Here is a 26,012-nt window from a genome sequence, read left to right on the forward strand (position 1 = left end):
ATTGAGATCAGTTTGATCAGTGGTAGAGTGCACAGCCCCTGGCAATAACCTACTAAACTGGAGAAAAGTTACTTGCGAAGCAAACAATAACAAGGGTGAATTCTGTTCGTAAAGAAAAATCAGTTAAATTCGTTGAGCATGAACGCATTGCTCGCGCGTAAAACGTTTAGAGAGTAGTAACGACGTACAGTGAAAATTTAATCGAATTAAATGTATGTTCCTCTTTTTAGAAAGCTTTCTGCCCTTCTAAGAAATTGTCTATATGATAAAAATGCCAAAAAATCGGTTAATCACGCGTTCAGTGACGAACATTCGACCGACCCACATGACCTTAAATTTAGAATGCTCCGAAGAGCCACTTAGCGAAGCGCAATTAATGCTACGATTAGAACTCAAGGAGAATTATGACAGGGTATGTTTTCTTCCTTTTCTCGTACAATATTCTCTCGTCAAATAATACATTTTATTTTTAACATATTGCACGTGGGTTCTCTTTTTTTTATATACGGGATTTTCAGCTTATTCCTTGACCACTGGCCCCTGGCCCCTGGCCCCTAGACCCCCTAGACCCCCTAGACCCCCCGCGATATTACGATATACATATACGCTTGTCATCGCTTTTTTCTACCTTTATTTTATCCAACACGTTTATTTCGATTTTTAGGTTGCTGCTACTTTAGAGGAATTGGTGAAAGATCATGGAGGGAAATTGGTATGTCAAGCAGGCAATGTCAATGGTTATCAGTACACATTGTAGGTATCGCTTTCTAAATGTTATCTTTCCGCGATCGTTGCTCTTTTAGGAAATTTAGATTATTTTATTTTCTCGTATATCAGGCCTGCGAATTCTGCACAAGCTGTCGTTAAAAATAATCCACAGTCCATCGTGAGTGTCGTGAGTATTATATAAAATGTGGAAAAAATAATATAATCATAGAGGAGTTTCTATATTCGTAATTTTCACAGAATCAAAATAAGAATCAGCCGATTAAGCTCAATGTACTGAATAACGCAAACAGCTCTCAAGGTAACATACAATTAGTCGTGGATTCAAGAATGGGAGTTATTTTAGGATCGGTCGCTCAACCTCAAGGTAAAAGATTATTCCTTCTTAATAGGTGTACGCGCGTACGGTTAACGAACTGAAATTGCATACGTTACAGGAACTACCATAACGACCGCTTCGTCGGGCACAATATCTACACCAGTATTGACGTCTGCGTCGACGTCGACGTCATTGGCTAGCACTATACCTACCGTCACGCACCCCCAGGCGGAAAACGTACCAAATCTATTATTGTTTTTTCGTTTAATTCGATATAAACGAAATATTATACTAAGAATTTTCATTTTCCTCAGTATAAATATACACGATCCGGGCGCAGAACAAAAGTACTCCAAGTCCAGCAACCTGATATAATAGAGGAAGTATGTTGTGCATCGATATTGAAACAGTTTCGTTTAATAATTTTCTTTAATTCACTGCCTGATTTTTCTCTTATAGCCCGTGCTAATCACCCGTGGAAAACAAAAAGTGGGCTCTTCGACGCATGTTGTAACACCAAGTAAGTTCTAGAAGACTGCTTTCGAGTAAACGCTCGACAAAGTGCAGGCCTGGGCAGATTCTATTTCAAATCAAACTAACAAATAAATATTTTAAATAACAAGTACTTTTCTAAACAAAACACGACGAAATGCCCAGGTCTGGTGTCGGCGTATCTTGGTCAGCTGACACATGTATGGAGATTAAATCTTATTTTCCAGCTACCACCAGTCCACAGGGTGTAACGAATCTTCGAATAAAAACAGTAACTAAGCAACAAATTGCACCGGCAACGGTGTCGTCGACTCCGCCAACCATAAGTACAACAACGGGAGTGACGACGAAAGTATCTGCCTCAAAACCAACCGAGCACACTAGCATCGGTGGAATATCGGTGGGAAATAAAAATGCAGGTCAGTAGGGAGGAAATCTATACTGGCTAAAATTAGTTGGAATCGTCACGCTCGTACAAGTAAAATATATCAAAGAAAATGAGTCAATAATAATAATAATAATAAAATTTAGCCGCTGAACAAATCGACGAAGCAAAGAAGAATCTTCCGGATGGCAGGGAAGTGACGTTTAACAAAATGAACGGTGGCAGGACGTTCCCTTCGCTAGTCGTCATAGCTAGACCGAATCTTCGCACCAAGGATATCGTACCACAAATAGCTCAAAAAGAAAGATCGGACCTAGGTATTATTAATCTCGATAAACGGTTAATTAAAAAGGTCTCCGTACAATTTATTTTTGATCGCTTCTTTTCTCGATCATATATTTATAATATCAAAAAAGGTACATTGCACGGAGACTTTATCAACTGACTGTAGTTTAAATGATCAATCGTCGTTTTTAGATATCAAAGTGAAGAGCGTACTCATGTTTTCCGCTACGAAATTTGCCGAATGGTTAATACAACAAGGTTTAGTGAAATCGGAACAATATTGCGCCCAACATAGCAATAGTTATCAAAAGACTAAACTGAAACTGGGAATGTACAGCGATCAAGGAACATTTCCTTATTCGGGAGGGTACGTTTGGATCTCGAGCTGCTGTCCAGATCGTTTCGTCTCGGTTTTTTCCGGTTCGATATTTCAAGGAGCACCGTACACACCTACCGTTCTTTTGAAATTAATTTATCATTGGGCTTGCCAGACAAACGTTCAAAATGTTGTTTCCTGGGTAAAAGTGTCGAATGTGTATGTGAAAAATTTTTACACGCATCTGCGTAGTGTTTGTACGTCCGCAATGTGGGATAAAACACGCAAGATGGGAGGGAAAAATTCTGTGATACAAGTTGGTGTAATTAGTTTGGGTACAACGTCGCAGGATGGAAACTTGCGACAAGTAAAAGTCGAGGTGCTCGGTGTATTGGATTACACCACTCTCGATTTAAGACTAAGGGCATGCGATCCTGTACAAGACGGCGATAGATCGTATAAACGACGATTCAATAATATTCTACATCCGTTGAAAGATTGGGTGCACACCGATTCCAAGATCATGACAGATTTTACCGTCGATAAAAGTACGCTCGAAGAAATGGGTTTCACTCATATTACGCAATCCGCGTTCTCCGATCAAAATCCCCGAAACGTGATGAGCAATTATCACATTATGGAATATTTGAGAAAAATTGTTCCCAGAATGTTTCAAAATACTCTGAGCTTACTCAGCAGACAAATGATACAGCAATTCTTGGATGAGTTGGTATGGAGAGAAATGTACGGTACGACGGCCGCACGAGCATTCGATAACATAATCGCCCATATCGCCGAGCAAACTAGGATCTATTCCGACGACGGTTTGTTGGATCGATTGATGAAGGTAGCCGCGAATCCGTTTCAGAATTGGTCCTATTCGCCACCTTTGACGCATCTTATGACGATAAATAAAGAAGATATTCAGTCGGGCTGCGACGTTCTAATACAAAATAGCGTCAACAATGCTGGTAACATTAATCAACAACAACAACAGCAGCAGCAGCAGCAGCAACAACAGCAACAACAACAACAACAACAACAACAGGAGACAGTGTCGTATGGTCAAGCAGTAAAGCCTGGTCCAAGAAGAGGACGTAAAAGAAATATCGCAGCGACGACTAGTCCGGATCCCGAAGCAAAGAAAGCCATGTTAGATTCGAAAGTTCGAGACAAAGAGGGTAAAAACGATCAGATACAGTTGCAAGAATTTTATTACGCTACTATGGAAGGTGAAAAGAATATACTTTTGAAAGAGCACAAATGTTCATTATACTTCAGGTGCTTTCTCTGTACGATAACGATGCGTTCCAACACAGACGTAATGGAACATATGATCAGTCATGTTCCTCCTCAAGTGCCCGGACAATCAAACTCGCCCGTGTGTCGATATTGTTGTACTGCTTTCTCGTCCCAACATCAAATGGTTACGCACGTAACAGAGACGCACAGTAATTTTGGCCACTCCGACAGCGATATGGTCGTTTGCGCGATTTGCGAACAGAAATTCGGAAACAGCGGACTTTTAATTAATCATTTATCGTCGGTTCATTATCCGTCCGAAATGCCATACCGATGCGAAACCTGCGGCTACCGTACTTCCAGCCACAAGGACGCTATCGATCACTTTTATCGAATTCACGAAAAAGGCGAAAGCTTGCAATGCCCTTATTGTTTAAAAGTAATACAATTCGTAAGCGAGGGGAGTCCCAGTGCCACCAGCGTCCATGCCTTCTTACTGCACATGCAGAGACACGTTATAAGAAGAGAGCAAGGACGGGGTAATAAATGCTCGAAATGCTGTCTCTGGTTCAATCAGAAAAGTTCGTTAAAAGTTCATCAGAGAGAATTACACGACTGTGTTTCTGGCTCGAAGGTTGTCCCCTATTCCAGCAGTAGTAACGGAATAATGATATCGAAGCAGCGACCGCAGAACAGACGATTCGACGTCGACAGTCCCGTAACGGAATTGCCACGCGACGAAAAGGTAAAAAAGTGGGTCACAGGCCCGATCACGGTCAACGTCCCGGTCGAAAACCTGTCTTGTCAAGAATGCGAAGAAGACGTGGACGAACAAGATCATTATCCAGGCGAACAGAGATGTCATCAATGTCGATACATAACTTGTTGTTGGCGTGCCTTTAAGGAACATCAACAACAAATTCACAATGAACGACCGATGACTAGTCTGGTGGTACCCTCGCCTCTCATTAATATTCCGTTGGACAAAAGGATGCAATGTTCGTGCGGTTATGCGACCGCTGACGGGAATCAGTTGGCTACGCATTTAATTAAATGTAAAAAAGTATCCGCTTATCCGATGGAAGATACAGCACCATCCGGAATGCTAGACAGTTTAGGCTTGGTTCCAAAAAACGTTTCCGACGAAACTGACATCGACGGTAAAAGGACTATCACTTTACGTTAAAATAAGTGAATAATTCAAAGAAAATGTTGCAAAATACAGTTTCAAAACGTGGCGTGATTCTTTGCTACATTAATTAATATTATATATAAGACCGGTGGAAATATCTCGATAAAAAATGTCAGAGAAACTGTACGGTTATTATGGTCGTTGAATTGGGTTTTTTTTTTGTTTTTTATACTCTACAAAGACAAAGAAAAAAGTTGGGGTATCGTTGACAAAAAACTATCGATGACCTTAAAATCTTGGGGGAAAATTTTTTCCCGACGGTATACATATACACTTGCAACCGCGTACCGATGCATTATTCGTCTTCTTTACTTTTACAAAACAATACAATTAATAATCTTATCTTCACACGAATTCAATTTCTAATAATAAAGTCATCGTTCCTTCGAAATAAATTGTACGCTTGCGACCTACTGCTTATTCTTTTTTATCCTCCCTTTCGGTTAAGGGTAAATCAAGCAGGAAACCAATTTATTTTCTTAACTTTTATTTAGAACGTACGTTTTTTGTACGAATAATAAATGTAGCATACATGTACTTTTACGTGGTCAAGTGTACGAATATATTTTATAATACTAAATGACAGAATAAAACGCACCGAATTATCCTTCAATTGAAAAAATTGAGGCAAATTTAAAACTATCTGCATTAACACATAATAGTTCGTCACTCTGTATTTATCTGTATTTCTAATATAAGCTATCAAAACTTTTTTCTTCTTTTTTTTCAATATTTTAACTTTTTTTTTGTGATTTTTACAATGATTTAATATCATCTGTTATCGAGTCAACACTAAAGAACATATTTATTAGCAAAAACTCTGCAATGTTAATTGATCGGTGATTACCAGAGATATCATCATTATATTCATCACCTTCAGAATAATAACTTACACCTAAATATAATAAACAAATATTTACGTAATAATGATTATATAACGATCGATACCAGTGTGATAATAACGTGAATGTTGAAATATTTGGAAAGGTAACCTAACAATACAATACTAGATAATACTTCAACATATTTCTGCGTCTCCCTAAAGACACGACACAACACATTAAATGGACGACTATATAAAAATTATACTATTTCTCGTAGTTTCATTCCGCTGAAAATTTTATTATTGGAAATTTTTTATTTAGAGAAATTGATCTCGATACCGAAACGATCGATTTTAAATTTATATATATATATATGTATACATAAACAAAAAACTACAACTATTTCGAAGAATTTGATACTGGTATCGTGACGTATACGTATATAATATATAATCGATATTGATAGTAATACTTACAAACAATATAAGAAAATATACGGTAATATAAAATAAAACGCGGCGATACCCAATTGGTCACAATTAACATTGAGATTTGTCGGTAATAAATTTCTTCTATAACTTGACGGTTCGTTGTTTTCTATAATTGTTATAACATCGATACCGTCAAATTCTTTCACGTGGGAAGCTTCATCAGCAATTACGTGCTCTCAAGAGAGGTGTTAACATTGTATTCAAGAGAATGAATTGGTATTTTCGACAATATCTTAATCGAAAGCCTGTTATGTACGCGTTCTACGTATTCCCGACTATTAGTTTCAATTTACTTTTATACTTTGTCTTCGTATTTCTCGGTTCCACGCTCATTATACATACGTATACTGTGCGTGCGTTTCTCTTAAATTTAACGCTGAAAGGTACGGTGCCGAAAACGTTACATAGCTTTAGTTGTACATCGTACGGGCAATACGTCTAGAAGGCAGTTAGTTTCAAGAGACGAACAAAATTTCACCATCACCACGAATAGTAAAATAAATCGCTTTTGACGAAAAGAAAAGAAAAGAAAGACAAACGAAGATCATCTCGGATTTCAATTCATGGTTCGCAGTACGTAATTTTTGCCTAACTGTTCTGTTGGGTGGAAATCATAAGTGTATAACACGGTCCTTCCTGTAATGTTAGAAAAGAAGAAAAAAAAAAAAAAAAAAATTTACTTTTAAACGATTGAATATGAAATAAAAATAAGTACGTGTAGTGGGTAAATGAATAAGGGTAAAGAAAATTGAAATATCGAGCGATTTCTCGCAAAACTATACCTGCGCGTTAAATTTAAAAGTCGAGTTTGCTGGTCGATTATTCGATGGTATACAGCATGTAGAGATTGCCAGCATCACTACCTGGTGGTACCAAGGCGTGAGTGGGTGGCAGAACATTGAAGCCCAAGAACATGAAGGTACGAACCAGCATTGCTAAACCGTAACAACCAAGAGATTTAGATGAAAAATTCTGCTCGTCGGAATCGTTTTCATCGATGCCAAATAATGGTAGACAGCAAGTACCTCGATCCGCCCTGTCTTTACGTAGACAAACAATGATGTTGGTGCATCGTAGTGTCTCTTCCGCGTATTCTAACAGGGAAACGAAGCCTTCCTTCGAACCCTCGGGTAAAAGACAGCTTGGCACGCGAATGTAAAGACAGCGACGCCATACTACCGTTTCCCATTCGACGGATGTGCTTTCCGTCAAGTGAAGTGTGAAGGTCAGGCGCAATGATTCGCTATTTCTTACGGCTTTTAACAATTCATCCTCCTAGAAACATTCCACGAAACAGATTTTACGCGCATCGAACGATATGAAACGAGAAGAATGAATTGTTATCGACATTGATAGTACATAGCAGAATCGAACATTCATGGCTTGGTCAACTTTGTATATTTAGATAAAATAAATCAGGAAAATATGCGTACAAGCAATTTTTTAGGGAATACTTACTTGTACAATGTGGGAGCTCACAGAGAGCTGACTCTGCTTGATCCCCACGCCGCGGCTCTCTGTGTTGACTGTGGATACAGACAATGCGGCATGGGGCACATCAGGACCACCACAGAGGCCCCACACCCAGCGTTATACAATAATGTTGTTGGAGCCTACCGCCTTCATCTAAACTGTCATCCATACACTTACTTGACATTTCACTGTAAATGCATCGTAAACAATAATTCAACAATAGTTTAAGTAACTTTTTGCTAATTAATTATCATATGTACATCGGTTCAAATCCTAAATTGAACTACATTAATATTAATATTTGAAATTAGTAACTATTATCGACAAATCAAATATTACTTTGTAATATAAATATACAGAGTATAGATACGGTATGATTCTCTAAGGGTTAAAACAACGAATCTGTTTATAATTCAAATTATTGGAAATTTAAAGAATGAAACTTGATAATACACAGTTATAAATAAACTTGCGCATTATTTGGTAATACTGCCAAAAATTTAGCTTAGGAACGATAGAGATTGTCGACTATAAATCTTATCTGTATCCACAAAATGATAGTATTTCTCCGCTCCGTGTATGCTATGCTGTTAAAGTGGATGACAACTTTTCTTATCACTTAATCGCTTAATCGATATTAAAGATAAGATTGTACGTATAGATAAAAACATATCTGAATTGTTTATATGTGTTTCCGTTTGTTTTTTTTTATTTAAACACGCATTAGTCTAATATATGTATAATATAACTGGTTTATACTATTCTTAAATACGCATCTAATAATGTATTTTCGTTTAATTCTAGGAATTTTGATATACATATACTTGTAATACTCACGGAAAAAATCACCCTACGGTACTAAACGAAAGCAATTACGAGCCAACTATCGATAAACACTTTTATATTTTTTATACTATTCTCTAATTCGTATCGAACAACGTAAAATGTCAACAATAACGTTTGACGTTCATTTTATTTTCCTTTCGTACACATAGGTATGTATGCGACGGGAACAGCTGACATATCCACGATGATAATACATATTCGCAATAGTGTACGTCACACACACGACGGATGTCGTGATTCACGTGGCAGTAATATAACGGAAACAATTATTTCTTAGGAGAGAAAGAAAAAAAATATGTCCTACGTATCGAAATATCATCGTTATTCGCGTGCCTTTCTCTCCTTCGGTTCGCCCCTCTTTGTATATATACAATTTTCGATTTTCAAACTCATGGTGTATAAACTGGTAGAAAATGTTACGTTACTTTCAAATATCAAAGTCTATAAGATTACTTAATCTTTCATATCGAATAAATTGGTAGAAATTAATGAATCAAGAGACACACACTTGGCGGATTGTTCCTTTTCGGTATCAAAGTTGTAGAATGCAATCGAATCGCAAGAACGCGTCAATCAACGACACGTTGCGCGAATATAATTTTTTAGGTTTCATAAAAGAAAAAAATATCAAGAGAACCAACAGCTTTAAAACTATATTAACAATTACAGTTTCGTACGGAACGCGTATAAAATGAAAATAGTAAAGAAATCGCACGCAACCATTAAATTTATTTAGTGCAAGATGGCGGTGACAAGCTCAAGATAAAAATGGCGTAGTAGTTGTACTACAGTACTTACCAATTACTGGATATTAGAGTCGGCATTATTATGCCCTTTTTACTACTTTCACAATTACTTAATGGTAGACTGGAGCTAATACTCATACTTTTTTCTTCGTAAAATCTTGACGGCTGTGAATTTACTTTTTCAAGGCAAAGTATTCGCTGGACTGCGATCGTTTCACGATAATTCTTATTGTGCAATTGCCAACACGCACGCAATGGTCGCAACCACCTTCCACGAAGGAGCGAAACGATACTGAAGACTCAGTGGTGCCAGAAGTGCACCGAAGGTGCTCTCTCACACTATGCCAGATCCCGTGTACGTGAGCTCGTAGAGTTTCGGAAAGTCGACAGACAGACTGACGCATTCTCTCCCTCTTTCTCGATTCTCCGAAGCTGCCCGAAGTAATTTCGGACCGCCTCGTGGGACTAGAGAGAGAAAGGCTCACATTTGCCTTCTCGCTCTTAACAATCAAAGTTTCGTTTTATTTAGAAAAGACGTATTATCGAATAGTTAATATTCGTCTTTAGTACTCTTGTTCACATTTATCATTTAATTTTATAATAATTATTTCCTTATCGAATACTGAAAAATACAGGGGTATAGCAAGCAAAATTATATACAAACTATTTCTTCCTTTTATTTTCTTTTTATAAATTAAATATTTCTAGTATGCCATGTATTACGCGTGGGAAGTAAATTTATTTAACTATTATCATGTTTTCTTTATTGCAGGTCAGTGCAATTAATTGGACAGGACGTTCAATACCCCCTAGCCATTTAATCCTTTTACTTGTAATTGTACATTGTAGGATACGGGTGGTATCAGGCGAGTAAAGAAAAGTGTGTTTGCTAATTTCGATTTGGCAGACATTTCTTTTGTTCGCTGCTTTGGTTAAATGAAGGTCTTTACGTAGTTACATTCATATACACACATATAATTCCAAGTACCCTCAAGGGTTTTATCCTTGCTTGAACGATTTTCTTCCGACACGTACGTATTTCCTTTCTTCCTGTTTTTCCCGTCTTTCTTCTTTTGTTTCGTGCCATTTGTTCATATCACGAGCGTTGAGTACCGAGTAGCAATTCAGTCCCATGTGTCTAGGGGGAGGGGTAATAGGAATGGGAGAATAGAAGAAGAAGGCTCCACATCCTCGCCCCTTTCCGTGGACCGCTACCTCGGAGTGAGTGACGTGCCCACCCCGGTAAACTTATTCGGTCCCCCGGAAAAAGAGAAGAGGAAAGAAAACGAAAGAATTAGTGAGTGAAGAGAAAGAAATAACGAGAAATTAAGACCTTCGTTTTTGGTAAGCGGGTAAATCCTTACGGGCATCCTGATTTCTAGAGGGGTGGGATCGGGATAGTGCCGGACTCTCGTCGGCTAAAACCGTACTGTGGTCTACCACTAACGCTATGAGGGGGTTCCCGGTACCCTGAAGGTTTTCTCATGGAACCCCCTCACGCCAAGTGAGAGAGGGCAAGTGTAGCTTCTCTGTTTAGGACGACACTGTTAACGACCACCGATACACGACATCGACATGTTGGAATCACCAACCCAAGTCGGTGGTTAGAGGATCGTCATTCTTGGTTTAGACGAGTGAGATGAGCATCACGCCCTCGATACCGCTCCGCTGCCTCCTTCTGCAGCATTATTTGCTCGTAAAAGGAGGCCATCGCTCTCCAAGACCTCTCGTTGTTGATGAATATGTCCGGACTACATATACATACATACGTAAAGTCACCAACGAGAGGTCCTATCCCATTTTTTCGATCAGGTCAATTGCGGTTCGCGAGTCCACTTAATTTGAAACTTGATCTCAATTTGTTCAAAACGCGCTGATTTCGATAACGACATATGTTTAAAGAATTAAATATGTCTTATGTATATTATAAAATAGTAAATACTTTATTGGAAGAGGAGACTCGGAACATTAACTCTTTTTACATTTGATAATATATTTAGTTACAAATATTCTCAAATTATAAAAGCCTGCTCCGTCAATATTTTACCATTATTAAATTTATTAATGATAATTTTGTAAACGTATAATTTATATCGACAAAATCGTTGATATTGAGTAAATAACTTAATAATGATTAAAAATTACATAGTTCATTACTATTAAAATTCTATTTGTATTACATATGTAATACAGATATTCATAAAAAGAATCATTGATTAAATATGAAATATTAACTTATAATTATTGTTTGTTTTGTAGATCGTGAAATTAACAAAGAAAATCATTTTAAAACTAAGTACGATATTAATCATCATGATATATTCTGTTCAGTTGTACATTCTTCATTCTGCACGCGTCAAAAATGTTTCGGTATAAATTTAATATTTTAAATATAAAGTATGTACATTTATTTATTAATTTACTATTCTGTTACATTTCTAAATATTAGAGATATCGACAGTTCTTCATAGTATTTAAATTATTAAATGCAAATAATTTAACAAAAATAAAAAAATGTTGATAAATTACGATCCTGTATACTTAAAATATTATAATGCCAAATGTATTCATAACTAATATTTTTTCGAAAAGAATTCGAATATTTTAATCGTATGCACCCAATAAGGTATAACTTTTATATTACAGAATATGTTCAATATTTGTTAGAGTTAAACTAACTTTATGTTTTACCTTGCGACCTTGCCGTTTAGATGCTTTTCGCGAAGCTTTAGACTCTCTACTATCTTGCACTTGTTTGTTAAGACCCAATCTAAATCGCACAGGCACCTTGGAGTCTGAAGTACTTTCATCTATAATAAAATAATTCAACAATGTTAGTTATGTTCGTGATTGCACTATAACTTATGTACAGGGTGTTTGGCTACCTCTGGGAAAAATTTTAATAGGAGATTCTACAGGCCAAAATAAGACGAAAATCAAGGATACTAATTTCTTGATTGACGCTTCGTTAAAAAATTATATGTAGAAACATTTCCGGTCACGCAATATATTTTCGGTAAAGAATTTCTTTCTCGAAAATAGTTAGGATTTCAAGGGTATGTTTATTGACGAAAAATGATTGAAATTTACCCCCGCAATCAAAACTAACATTTCCAGAACGATTTGAAATTTTTTAATAACTTTTTACCGAAGCCACAATCAACAAATTGATGTTGTTGTTTTTCGTCTTATCTTGGCCTCTAGAATCTTCCATTAAAATTTTTCCCACGGGTGGCCGAACACATTTCCTCTATAAGGAAATTGCTTTTTAATAGCTTTTTAAATGTTGAAACGGAAAGCTTGGAGTTAACTATTTTAATAGGACATTAATATAATAGTATAAATACATGTATTATACAAACCTTCTGAATCATGTAACTCGGGTATAGAACGACGAAGGACAGTAACTCTCCGAACTTCTTTTTGATTAGCAGCTGTTTAAGTAAACGTATGGTGTAAACGTACAAAACAGATAATAATTCGATAATCTATGAAATCTCGAAATAATATTCCATTAAAAACATTTTATATTACTTACATTTTTCATCTGCTTTCATTAAATGTCTTTGATTTGCTTTTGCATTACTTTTCACAACTCTGGAAAGAAACGAAGCGATTATTTTGTTTGAAAGATGTAAACATTTTCTATAATGCTAAATGCAAAGAGAGAATGTGAGAGGCGCATGTTTAAAATGAGTTAATAGCTTAAGATTAAGTTACGTGGATATTTTCACGAGTGAGCGGACTGTCGGTTTTGAAGTATGTATATTTTCTATTTAAGCTAGCTACCATATTCGATAAGTTTAAATTCCATTTTATTATCGATAGTCGGCTATTGCAGATATGTATATGTACATATGTTTAGGCATAATGTATAGCCTGCAATAATGAGAAAAACAAAGAGGTATGCAGAGAAAGGGAGTGATTTTGTTTGCAAGATAACGATTGTCACATTTAATGCGTGAATTCGTCGAAATATCAGGCTGAGAAATTCTGCCGCATAACCCAGACCTCGCCTCGTTAGATTTATTTTTATTCGCTCTTTTGAAAGTTACGCATCGCGTGGAAAGAAGTTTCGAAGCAAAAGACGAATGTACTTTTTTAGAGACTCTAGTCATCTAGTTGTCACGGAAAGTTACTCGATACACTGATCAATGTTTCTAATAAAGATTAATTGTAAATAATAGAACAATCTTTCATAACTGACCACGCCACCAATCGAACGTGTAATAATCGTAGAATTTTCCATTTTGCGTTTTCGCACCAATGAATTGCAATTGGAAGGCTTTTACGAATCGTTTAAGTGATGATGAGCAAAATTAAGAATAGCGGTCGAAAAATGTCTACCTTTTTTTTCGTATCAAGTGGTTGGGGAAGTTATTCTAAGGTAATAAAAGTAAAAATAAGAGGTAAACAATAATTTTTTATTAAAAAATAATGAAAACATAAGTCTGAAGTAGCTTACAGAACACTTGACTTTAAGATAACATCATTTCGAATATAAAAATTTAATTTTGTCTGGTATATCTTGAATCACGGAATGCAGAAACCGACACTAGAATCTTTGCAATAAAATCGCGTTTTAGAACACACAGCCGATATGACGCACACCGTCTTTTCAGCGAGAGGAACTTGTCCGATAAAATTGTCTTTCGACTAACCTCAAGGAACCATGATGTTGAGATAAATGACTAAAAGCGTGGTCCGATTGATCGTTTTTCTATTTTTTAATTAGGAAATCGATTAGGGCGAATGTTAGGATTTAAATCGCCATCTCGACGAATAGGTTTCTGATATTGTCGCCTGGGAGAACTTTTCTCACAACCATAATATGATCGTACGAGGAGAATTTCCACGATGAGCTATACATATTTAACGCTATTGAACGAAGGAAACGGAATAAACGTGATAACCAAGCGTGGCTACTGGCCAGTCAGTCGTGCAGTCCCGATCTATCAAATCGACTGCTCTATCGACCTCCATCTTGTCTCGTGTGAAAAGTACCGCAGAGAGCATCTCATCGTGCATGGACTTGTATCGTATCCAAACTGAACCAAAGACAATTTATACTGTAAAAGAGTTTAATACCGTTAAACTCGATTTATATTGTAAACGTGAGTAATAAATATGTATATAGAACGTTACCACATCGATTAAACTACATAGGCGTATAACGCACCTAGCCCTAAACTTTCTCACCAATTTCGGTTAAGAGGAAGCTCTTGAAAGGGTATTTCTCACTCATTCCGATTATGACCGAGATTTTGAGAGGAGTTCTCTCAAGGAACCCTGTGGAAACAACCATATATTCTATTTCGATCGTTTCAACGACGTTTTGTATCGATAGATCGATGTCTATTGAGAGACGAGATGATGGCACGCTACTTACTACAAACTGAACTACGCAAGAGGGAAAGGTTACTATGGATGTGGTTAAGTCGACCACAAAGACCCCAAACAGGCCAAGAACCTAAACCGATTCCCTTTGCACCTTGAGTCGTTCAGCTTGCTAGTAGCGTGTCAACATCTCGTCTCTGAATAGTACTTGTAAACCTACTGCACGTTTTTACTCTTTATTAATTTTTTAAGTGACAGGATAGGTGATTATACTACGATCGAACGCATATCGGTATTCCTTTTCTGTGCGATGTGAAGCAAGAAGAAATATACCTGTATTTTAAGTTTAAAAGATACCTAATAGATAACATTGAAATCTGTGGTCTTGGAAAAAGTAACGATTCTTACGTAAATTACTAATACATATATTCAAAGTATAGATTTCTTACATCAGATGTTTCCTCATATCACTGAACATAATCAAAACTGACAGTTTAATGTTAGATGATACACGCGCGCGCGCACACACACACACACACACATTCTCACTCCATATATTAGTAAACTCTATAAATATAAAAAATATCGTAATACGTATCTGCTTCTAAAAGAGGAACTATAATAATAATAATAATAATAATAATACTTACTCGTTGACGACGCCTTTAAAAGCAGACTGCACTAATCTTGCCGACTGAATTGGAGCTGTCCTATTTAACCTCTCGGCTCGTCTTCTACTTAATTCGGTTCTCAAGTCACTTTCTTCGTCGACTGCTATGTCCTCGAGAATTACATCCATATCTTCGCTCGGTCCATCCGAAAGAACATCTTTGCGTTTTTTACACTTTTTTTCTTTTCCAATGCGTTCAGAGAGAGGAAGTTCATTTTTTAATTTCCCTACTTGATACAACTCCTTATCTCGCTTTTTATTCTTTTTTGAGGATCTCTCTTTCTCTACTTTTTGTGGTTCTAAATCGACACACGAATTAACAGAACTTGTAATAGCAATGGGAGAAGTATTTTCTACAGTTTCTTCAAATTCTTCAAACTTATATTGAGTATCTAAACATAAACCTGTTTCTTGTATAACATAGTTCTCTGTAAGCTTGTTAACCTTTCGTGTATTCCCTAATTGGGGATCTCCGCTTTCCAGAGACTCCGCCTTCTTATTTGTATTTTCTTGTTTACTTAATTTTATTTTCTTATTCGCATTTATAGGATCTATAGGCCTCGTAGACTGAAATTTTCTTCGCCTGGCTTCTAATATAGGATCATTAATCGTGTCGGTAGACTCTTTATTCGTCGCAGTAGTTTTCTCAAAATTGTCTTCTTTTTGTTTAATTTTTATACGATTTGTCTGTGGAGATACTCTACCTTTAAGCATCGGAGATGATTCTTTGACATACAACGATGGGCTTCCTGTATCGTCTGGAGTAACTGATCGTAGTCCATGCTTTCGAAATAATTCCTTGGGCGACCACCTTGGGGATCTTCTACGTCTAGGAGAAAGACGAGGAGAATTTCTTGGAGACGACCAAGGTGATCTGTGCGGCGATAATTTCGGTGATCTAGACCGCGATGAAATCCTTCGTGGAGATGCTTTTGGCGACAACAAACGTGAGAACCCTCTTCGAGGAGACTGTCCGGGAGATTTCGATTTCGGCGATGATCTGCGGGAGGGTGATATTCGTCTTGGAGATAATTTAGACGATCTTGATCTTAAAGGAGATTTAGATGGAGGAGATAATCTAAGCGGTGAAAATTTCGGAGAGTGGGATCGTGTTAATCTTGGCGATTTAGTTAACGAATTTTTAGGTGAACGTATTGGTCTAGGAGATCTGGAATGCGGTGAAAGTCTTGGCGATCTTCCTCTTGGAGATGACTTTTTAATAGGTGATCGTCTCATTGGAGACTTGTTGGGAGATCTACGCGGAGATAATTGTGGTGATCTAGATCGTGGCGAAAGCTTGGGTGATCGCGAACGCGGAGAATATCGTACGGGAGACTTTCGAGGCGATCTGTACCTCGTTATTTCTCGTTGAAATTTTTTTGACTGCCTAATTGGTGATCTTCTAGGAGATCTTCTAGGTGATTTTTTCCGTGATCGTGATCTGGGTGACAACGACCTACGTTTCTGCGAAATTCGATTGGTGTACGGGGACATGGACCGTCTTTCGTTTTTTAAAAGCGCTACCGTCGAAGCTGCATTATAAAAATCTTTTCTACTGTTGCAGTCTTCTGTTTTGTATTTTTCATTTATATTCTTGCTTACTTCATCTTTTTTTATCGAATCATTGTTTCCCTTTTTATTACTTCTTTTTTCCTTCCTATCAGACGGCTTATCAACGTTCATCTCTCTTTCCATTTCATCCATTAAGCGCTCCAAACTGTCCTCCTCTTCGAGATCAGCCATAAGAAGTATATCGTCGTCGTCATCGTTAATGTCTTCTTCTTTCTCTTCCTCAGCTTTTTCCAATTTTTCTGTCGTTTCAACTTGATTTTCAATTGTTGCAGGTGTTTCGGTTTTCCCACCATCCTTCTCGATCATCTCCATTTCTGTATTCGTGTTTTTTTTACTTTTATTATCTTCATCGTCAGAACCATTTCCATTGTCTTTAAAACGATGAAACTTTGATATTTCTAAAAATAAAAAAATATCTCAGCTAAAAGGTAAGAAAAGATGTAGAAATATCATTAAAATCTATACTACGTACCTGTTGAATGTGATTCAACGCATGGACCAATTTTGTCTACGGTACAAACTAAATCAGTTTGTTGAAGTAGAGAATGTTCATCTACAGGAACTATCGCGATCAAGTTTGGATTACGTGGACTCTGATAATATAAATTCTGTAAATAAAAATATGTATTCCTATAATATTAGAATAAAATATAATACTTACTGAGCGTCGGCTAACACACAAAGATGGAATAAAACCAACACATAACTAAAACAAGGAACAAAAGTGTAAATTCGAAAATTCGAAAATTCGAGAATTCGAAAATTTGGAAATTCGCACATATGGAGCTACGGTATTATGTATGTATACATATAATAAGAAGAGTAAGTAATACAAGAGCAATTTCATAATCGGAAGCAAACGACAAATTCTCCACATTTACGTCGTACAGGACACTCTTTGGAAGCAAATCACAAACATTTCATGATAGACAGTAAGGAGTAAAACTGAACACACATATACAATTTTAACTGAAATTATATTTTATTCAATATCTGTATACAAAACGAAAATAAAACAAAATATATAGTGATATGTAAAAAAAGAAAAGAAAAATCTCGATCTTGTTATTCGTATTATTTTGGCCGATACAAATCTTTTTCGTGGTAACAGTTTTGCACCACTGTGCCACCAATTGGGACCTTCCCATCGATATTTTTCAGAAAATCGATTTCTATTGTGTAAAATCCTAAAACGGAATAGGACGCACGACTCTGTATCAATCGGTGTCGATTCTTAAGAATTTAGTTTACGACCTCGCCAATCATATCGTGGCCCGTACTATACGCATATCTAATGTGCATCGAGGGTGCTTTCGACAACAAAGTCAACAAAGAAAATTTGAGGAATGCTCGTTTTAGTTCGGTAAACAAGTTTGAAAGTTTCGAACAATATTGGAAAATCGATACAACAAAGTATCCAAATCTCGCAAAATTAGCGAAATTAATTCTATCGTGTTCATACACATCGATATCAAGTGAAAGGATCTTTTCAAATGTGGAAAACGTAATAAGTACTGAAAGAAGTAGATTAAAATTTAATACTTTAAATAAAATCTTGGCGCTAAACAAGTAACGAAAGCATTCTGTATAAGGGAAAATACTCGTTAAACTTTGAAAACTTATCGAAAATTTCAAGGCTTCCAAGATTTTTAAACAGACTATCAAGTAAGGATCTCTAAAATTTTCATTTTTAATTCATTAATTCCTCTATATTCTCTAATTTTGTTTAGAAAAGTGATAATTATGCTTTACGGAATTCAAATGTTTCATAAAGTTCAAGAAAAAAACTTTGTTACGCAAAGAGCAATAGAAAAGGCCACCAACACCTTTTGGCCATTAAAAATGGTACTACACGCCGTGGGCTATGTTAACATTGAAAAAGTCTCTGATAATGTTGTTCCGAAACAGTTTTCGATAATACGTAAAATATAAACAGATGTAGGCTATTTTTGTAAGTTTTATTTAATCGAAAGTAAACTTGATTTTTTATTAAGAGCATTTTACTTGAAATAATATATTCAAATATTAATTTTATATAGTTAAATACCGTTTAGCTTTTAGTAAACATCAAACTTTTATTCTATACCAGCAATAAGCAAAAGATCGGTTAATAAGTGCGATGCTCACGCATGGGTAGACACGTATACATTTTTTTAAATAACATTAAAAATATACCCTTTCTACCAAGATATTAAGAAAATATTAAGTTATATGAAAATTATTAAAAACTTACCCCATTCTGGCGTTGTTGTAATTGATTAGGAAAATATCCTCTTCTTTGTGGTTGCTGACTTTTATATAACGGTCGAGACGTTTGCCTTACTTCTGGTATTACCTTCTGTAATTGTAGCGGGGACTGCTTTTTGTAATGTATAGCGGCTTTTGTTCTTAAAGACTGAAGAGCTGCTAATCGCAATGCCTCTAAATCTTCATCATCCTCGTCGTCATTCTTTGTGCCTTGCTGCTGCAAAAAAAAATAATTACCTAAATTAAGTAATTAACGTCAACATCTGTTGCTACTGATAAAAATTTTTATATAGTCTATAAATTATTTATAAAGGCAATGGTCGTGAACGTAAAAGATAGTCGGTCCAATAAGTAGCAAAGTCAAGTAACGATATTTTCGATAAAAACATTTTTTAATTTGTATAAGTATATGTAAATATGCAGAGAAAATTTAAGCATATACGTACGTACATTTATACCTTAACTATCGTTTCATTTTAACGATACTTTCGTATAAGCTGATAAACAAACTTAATGACCGAGTTAAATAAACAAACATAACAAAATTACTTAAATATAAATTTCCAGATCACTTTGGAGCAAATGTTATACGCGATTTCTGACAATATTATAAATATAACGAACATATATGTACACCGTACCGAATTAATCGTTTAGTAAGAAATTATTTCCATGGACTTATTAACCGATATATTATGTTTCTGCTTACCTTTTGACGATAATCCATTTTATCCGAGTTACAATTGTGGAAAAACTTATAGCTATCACTAACAACACGAAGATCCAGCAATAGCATTAATAACTTTCTACTGATTCTGAAAAATGATGATTTACCTTAAGGGTAATTACAATTTCTAAGACCGCAACATTGCAGGAATAAGCGTTTCTTTTGATTAAGTTTTTGATAATTATAAATTCTACGAGTAATACTGCACACTTTGTTACCCCCCACTACATATAAATAAAGATGGCGTAGGCGCCCTTAAAATTAAAGGCTTCGATCATATCGTCATAGAAGATGAGCAACCGTATTACTGTGTTTGAAAAATTGTAATTTCTTAGTCGATATAGAAATAATATCGTTGTAATAATGCTGGTAAGTTGTATTTAAATTCTATACCTTTTATTAATTTAACTAACAAGCCTGAATACTTTGAGGGGAAAATGATCAACATGAAAATGTCCACCTTTCCTAATTAGAAGGTTTCTATTTCTAGCACTTGGTGGCTGCACGTCACAGATACGTAGAATCATTGTATCTGTTATTGTCACTGATCTATTGGACAAGATACGGGCATTAAATATAGAGATCAATGACTGAACGCGGTGTGGGGGAATTTTCGCATACGAAGAATTTCAGGCGATTTAAAAGCTGCTGCCATCTTTGAGAATGAACCATTAGTGACCCCTGGCTAGCGTCCCATCTACCAAGTTAGTACTTATCAATATCACTTGTTCACGATACACGATAAAAATTTGTTAATTCCTTGGTCGGTTGTTTCGAGTCAGTCGGTTTTTCTGCATGTAACAAGTATACGATTGGAAATGAAAATATTGGAAGTATCCTAAATGAAACGTTGGATTTCATTGTTTAATAATAATTGTTAGAAAGTTAAACGAATAAGGTTTGATAACGTTGTTTGAATCTCAGTATGGCCGTTAAAAACGTAAGAAATGGGGAGAATAGAATAGGTGGTTTAGTATTTGTCCTAACATTTCGTCTCCCAATAGATAGATAGTAGATGAATTTTTATTTCCAAGGCACAGATACAAGTTTTATTTAGGTAAACATTTATTCGTAATGTAAGAATGAACGGTATGTATATGTAGATAAAAGTGCACCTAGATAAAACGATACATCTGTTGTTCGTAATATGAATAAAAATGTGCCCAACTCTGGTATAGAATATGATCCATAAGCCACAAGTGGTTCGTTCGAAACGAATCTGGATCGTAGGTTAAGAAACGTTGATCGTGGCTTTGCAAAAGAGTGGGGAGGGTACGCGTGTTCTGTTGGTGGCGTGAGTTTGACAGCGAGGGTGTCGCGCAGACGAATATGCGGGAGAGGGGAATGCGCCGTCAGTATACCGCGAGCCACCGAACCGTGTACGTCGCGTTTTTGCATATTTTTCCTCGTTGCTTGTAATTATTACGTCTGTCGTCTCGACATTATTCATCGATCCTGTCACGATGACCGTTATTTCTGTCAATTAAAAAATGAACAGGTTCCTCTGATCACTTGGATGGTCAACTATGACCACCGGCGATACTGTTAAATAAGAGTACCGATTCGAGTGTATCGTGTATTCCGCGATAGTAATTTATAACAGTAAACAGAAATGCGATCGTTTCCACGTAAGAGAGGAGAATTTACGCGCGATCGGGAATTTTGCACTACGAAGCGCGAACTACGACTTTGTTAATTGGTTTGCGACGGAGACACGAGACGGCGTGGCATATCCATAGCAGTGAACAACATACCGGCGCGGCGCGTCGCGTCGCGTATAAGCGAGTGGCGAGTGGTGAGTGGTTGCTAAAACACGCCGAGAAGGACGGGATGAGTGCGAGAGAAGTCACCCTCCTCGGGGGCTCCCCTTGGGGGTTCCGCATGCACGGTGGACATGACCTCCATCAACCTCTACGCATTTCTAGGGTACGTTTATTCACGGAATGTTTCATTAATCGTTTCGATGTTGGAGGAGCAGCGTTTTGGGGTTGTTTCTTCGATCACGAAAGGGAAGCTCTTTCGACGTTACAGTCGCTAAAAGTTAACCGTGCACTGCACAGAGAAGGAAAATTAATTGTCGAGGAAACAACTAAAAGTAAATATTATATGCGTGTATAAAAGTTTCTTTATTAATGGATCCATTGTCTTGCAAAAAAATATAGTTGTCCTGTAGTTGCATTTTATTTCTACTACGTTGGACACGTTCTTTTAAAATACTAATATAGATTCTTTCGATCCATGGTATACCATCGATAAAATGAAGGGGATCCATCGCTCGAGCACTCATACAACCCCAAAATGTAACTGATCCTCCGACGTGGTTTACGTTGATAAACGCTACTTTACGTTTATAGGCGGTAATAGATTGTAAAGATCATGTCCTGTTCCTCTATTGAGCGACACTCGTGCGTTTGACACGTCTGTTCCGTTAGCGGATGAACCGACCGTCTCCACGGATAAGCATCCCGAGGGTCTTCAACAATGCACGCATATCGAACATTAAAAGGATCGTCGAAACATGTTTCAGGGATCTTAAACTTTTCAGTTTTTCTAAGTAATCTTTGCGCATAGAGATTCTATAGAGATCGTATTTTAAAATCTGACAAGTCGATAGGATGTAAATGTTCGTTGTTAACAATTGGAAACTCGAGTAGGAGTACGCAGTACTTTTTACGCTTAGTACGTTAGGAATATTTATGTTCCCCTGTTATGTTTGGCGATGACGGCACAGTAATTCAACTGAAATAGATACGAAAATACATATACGTATGTGTAGAACTCGGTCAGTCCGTCTATACATATTACACATTGATAGAATTTTACGGGAATATTTATCATCGTACCTAGATTCCTTTTGCATCTACTTTTAGATGTACGCGAATGTAAATACAAACAAGCGACAATGCGAACAATGTCGCGTTAAACTCTTTCCTCCGTCTCGCATCGATGTTATAGAAAATTACGTAATGCCTTATTTATCGCGTGACGAACGTCGTAATACACTCGCTTAGGTAGAAACGGTCGAGTAAATTCATAAAACATTGCATTCACATTCTGCAAGAAGCTGTTTCACTCTGATCCTATACGTATTGTCACACGACGGATCAAAGTCTTTCCCGACGGTCTTTTTCTCTTTAATAATAATAATAATGATTCGTTGTTATTCCGCTCGTCGTGCAGTTGCATCTTACGAAATATAGGTAACGAATGCCGATTATGTTGAATCAGTCATCGTTGACTCGCATTGCTTATTCAACGGCAGTCCACGTGACCTCAATCAGGAACACAGATTGACGTCCTTATTATGCAGCCCGCGTTAGTTACTAATACTATTACAGTTACGAAGCATGGTCTACATGTTATAATAAGTTTGTTGACCCTTACGAACAAGACACTGATTTCCCGATTCAAGATACCAATTATCTATCTCCCGTCACGTCACTCGAGCAATCGCACCTCGCATGCTTTTCATGACACTACACTCGATAACATGACGTAACTTGAACTTTCTTTTAACTCTTCTAATAGGCGAATTAATAAGATAACAGTTTGAAATAACACTCGTATCGGGTCGATACGAAACTATTCAAGGCCAAAGTTTCTTGATATTTCTTGTATTCTTTTTTACGATACCGTTGTACGCTGTCTAACAAAGTTATTTTTTCCGTTTAATAAAGTATTTATTAATCGTATACAGGAAAGGAATCGTGAATTTCGAAGAAGGAAATACGAATAATTTGATAGTAGACGGATTAGTAATATGCTTGGAAGTAACGAGTGCACGATCAAGTATCGAATAACGAAAATATCAACAATTTTCTTCACGTTTGCCGCATCCATTGGCGTAGTCTGGATTTAGAGCCGTCACGCCTACCCTTCTGCAACCGGGCATGCAGGCTGCAGTTGTGCTGCGCGGGTCTGCAGGCGCCGCGATCGATTACTTTTACCTCCGAACACGACCAAAGAACGTTCCATCGCGTTTTCCAAGGTCTCGCGGAGAATATCGATAGGGAAACTTTTCCTCTGCCTATTGTCATCTTTAAAGTCACTCTTTGGGGGATTTAGCGCGATAAATTGCGCGTAAACTATTTAAACGCACACTACATTCTACATTTACGTTGGAAGGAAAATTAGATAAATAGAAGATGGAGAAAATAGAGCCGGCGGACAAGACAGGTCAACTTACCACCAAGGTTACTTACTTAATTTGTTAACTTTCGTACAACTGTCGAGCATATTCCCATCGAAGTAAACGATCTTTTAGAAGCAGGCTCTAGTCTATTTAGCTACTTGCACTCTCGAGTGCCTTCACCGCGAGCAGACGCGTTGCCTCTTTATTGACAACGAATAAAGTATACCATCGACAAGTACTTCCATACGTACACGCATTTCCAAGAAGAATCGGTGGGTCGGAGGGGGCGCCATACGCTTTCAATTTCAACGAGCAGGGGGCAAACGGTCGCTAATAGCATTTTGATGAGCATCACTCGGCTCGAGCGAGCCTTGCTATGCAATCGTGTGCAAGGAGGGGCCCTGTTTAGTTGATTGGTCATTCGGTAAGTCGGTGAGTCATGTGCCAGCCAGCGTGTGTGCGCGCCTGCCTTCCCCTCGGTACAGTTTCGTTCGCCCCTTTCGCACGAAACGCCCGCATAACGCAAACCGTACAAAACACACGACTGTGCCTCGATACTTGGCTCTTTTCAGGGCCGTTATCGGTTTTCCCATCACCCCATCACTCTTCGAATTTTCTCACTTTTATCTAATTTCCTCGAGGCAGACAACGTTTCTTAGCTCTGCGGTTTCCGTAGGCAGTTACAAGGGAGGGCCTTTTTCTTTTTCTTTCTATTTGTTACGTGGCATAAAAGCATCGAAAGCTTTGAGACTTTAAGGGTACCCTAGCGAACAATTAAAGACACTGGCCAGGCTGTAGACAGCAGGGTTGCAAAGGTCGTGGGAACCACGTGTACCTAGATATCGCGAAGCTTCACCCAGTTCCTCCCACGTTTAGACAGGCCAGTTGCAATGAAAAGAAACTCTGCTCTTTACTCGAAGAAAGACTCTTCCCGCGAGAAAATCATTTAGCTCGATAAAAATGAATATGTTTGAAATTATGCCGAGAGATTGCGTAGCTTGAAAGCTGCGAGATTGCACCACCTCTGTTTGTACGGGCCTGAGGGTCCCGTATGCCTCGACTGCGCGGAATGAGTGGTTGTCGAGGTTCCCTGAGTCGGGCCAGTGGCAGCGATCGCTGGCTCTCGAGTATACAATCGCCGAGACGTATCCTTTGCGCGACGAGTACCGATAGATACGCCTTGGAACGCGCACGTGTTTCAGAGGGAGGGACTCTGAAAATTCGTCAACGTGTTCAACCTATCAACGCGTCTTTAAAACTTTTAAACGACATTCGCGTGCTTTTACCTTGGTTGCGTAGCGCGTTGCATCGTAAAATCGATTTCGAAACGATCGTTGTCGCGCCATTTCCCGGGATAGATAAATTTCGTTATCTTTTTAATTTACAGTGATCGATATCGCGGAGAAGGTCATGGAAAAGCAATTATCGACTGTCACGACGCAACGACAGCTAGACTGATAACCATTATCCGTCGATTTCTATGATCGCTGCCGCGTTCGATCAGTCTCTTCCGCGATTTACATATATCGTTCGACGTATGGAGCATTTAAGTACTCGCATACGCTAGCTCTTAGCCTTGGAGTGTGGTGAGACGAGCGACGATCCTCGAGGTGCTTTCACGCGATAAAAAGAAATTCTTCCGCGATGGTTCACACGAGTTACGCGCAGTGGGCCTGTCTACCTAGCACTTATCGGAACAAGGTTCGTGCATTCTTCGACTATTTACTTTTATGCATTACGAAACGTTATTCTTTCCAGTTTCGAATATACATATATGATATTCCACCACTTGGCAGTGGTTCTTTTAATTCATCAAACATTCCTATAACGACGCAAAATGAGTCCTGTGAAAATGAGTCCGCCATTTAGTTGGCAAGACGGTTCGAGGGTATGTGCCATTCAATTGCTTCCATTCGGAGCTCTAACGGATACCAAGAAAAAACACCAACAAACGAGTCCTTGCACCTGAAGGGACTAACGAGCCAACTAA

General features: G+C 37.5%; 4 protein-coding genes across 11 annotated transcripts in view; 2 read left to right on the plus strand and 2 right to left on the minus strand.

Moving 5' to 3' along the window:
- Positions 1-10: 10 nt before the first annotated feature.
- Row (relative of woc) lies at positions 11-5,943 on the plus strand. 3 transcript variants are annotated; one of them, XM_076780353.1, is made up of 11 exons: positions 11-95; positions 231-412; positions 665-753; positions 838-895; positions 967-1,093; positions 1,164-1,282; positions 1,360-1,428; positions 1,505-1,565; positions 1,765-1,956; positions 2,069-2,239; positions 2,400-5,943. In XM_076780353.1, exons 2-11 carry the CDS (start codon positions 263-265, stop codon positions 4,949-4,951), a joined length of 3,588 nt encoding a protein of 1,195 aa, XP_076636468.1. In that variant the 5' UTR covers positions 11-95; positions 231-262; the 3' UTR covers positions 4,952-5,943. The 3 variants fall into 3 exon arrangements, with proteins under 3 accessions (XP_076636468.1, XP_076636469.1, XP_076636470.1); XM_076780354.1 differs by having other exon boundaries at positions 29-104; XM_076780355.1 differs by having other exon boundaries at positions 48-412; positions 838-886.
- Positions 5,944-6,920: 977 nt separating this feature from the next.
- On the minus strand, positions 6,921-9,475 carry Oda (Ornithine decarboxylase antizyme). The gene is given in 5 exon segments (XM_076780934.1): positions 6,921-7,207; positions 7,298-7,547; positions 7,731-7,832; positions 7,834-7,933; positions 9,390-9,475. Coding segments are annotated over 5 exon segments (654 nt in total). The 3' UTR covers positions 6,921-7,091.
- A 1,872-nt stretch (positions 9,476-11,347) lies between these two features.
- Positions 11,348-20,127, minus strand: LOC143349441 (uncharacterized). Of its 6 annotated transcripts, none has more exons than XM_076780705.1 (7): positions 19,873-20,127; positions 19,150-19,377; positions 17,389-17,524; positions 15,325-17,314; positions 12,876-12,934; positions 12,700-12,771; positions 11,348-12,147 (listed from the first exon to the last, which is right to left on the minus strand). In XM_076780705.1, exons 1-7 carry the CDS (start codon positions 19,957-19,959, stop codon positions 11,978-11,980), a joined length of 2,742 nt encoding a protein of 913 aa, XP_076636820.1. In that variant the 5' UTR covers positions 19,960-20,127; the 3' UTR covers positions 11,348-11,977. The 6 variants fall into 6 exon arrangements, 3 of the variants coding, with proteins under 3 accessions (XP_076636820.1, XP_076636819.1, XP_076636818.1); XM_076780704.1 differs by having other exon boundaries at positions 19,150-19,380; XM_076780703.1 differs by having other exon boundaries at positions 19,150-19,383.
- Positions 20,128-21,249: 1,122 nt separating this feature from the next.
- The window catches only part of Cap (Cbl-associated protein), a 53,267-nt gene continuing 48,504 nt past the window's right edge, over positions 21,250-26,012 (plus strand). Inside the window, exon 1 of the mRNA XM_076780367.1 lies at positions 21,250-21,816. Coding sequence (XP_076636482.1) covers positions 21,721-21,816 — 96 coding nt within the window. The 5' untranslated portion in view covers positions 21,250-21,720. The remainder of the gene's footprint in view (positions 21,817-26,012) is intronic.

This window comes from Colletes latitarsis, chromosome 13 (assembly GCF_051014445.1).
Source record: "Colletes latitarsis isolate SP2378_abdomen chromosome 13, iyColLati1, whole genome shotgun sequence".
Lineage (NCBI taxonomy): Eukaryota > Metazoa > Arthropoda > Insecta > Hymenoptera > Colletidae > Colletes > Colletes latitarsis.

Bases quoted from the DNA above. Each gene is read 5' to 3' on its own strand.
- Row (XM_076780353.1), top strand. From the start codon at position 263: ATGATAAAAATGCCAAAAAATCGGTTAATCACGCGTTCAGTGACGAAC. The intron at 896-966 runs GTGAGTATTATA...TAATTTTCACAG, and splicing joins CACAGTCCATCGTGAGTGTC to AATCAAAATAAGAATCAGCC. The intron at 1,566-1,764 runs GTAAGTTCTAGA...CTTATTTTCCAG, and splicing joins GACGCATGTTGTAACACCAA to CTACCACCAGTCCACAGGGT.
- LOC143349441 (XM_076780703.1), bottom strand. From the start codon at position 19,959: ATGCTATTGCTGGATCTTCGTGTTGTTAGTGATAGCTATAAGTTTTTC. The intron at 19,384-19,872 runs GTAAGCAGAAAC...TATTTTTTTTTG, and splicing joins AAATGGATTATCGTCAAAAG to CAGCAGCAAGGCACAAAGAA. The intron at 12,772-12,875 runs GTAAGTAATATA...TTACTTAAACAG, and splicing joins AATGAAAGCAGATGAAAAAT to CTGCTAATCAAAAAGAAGTT.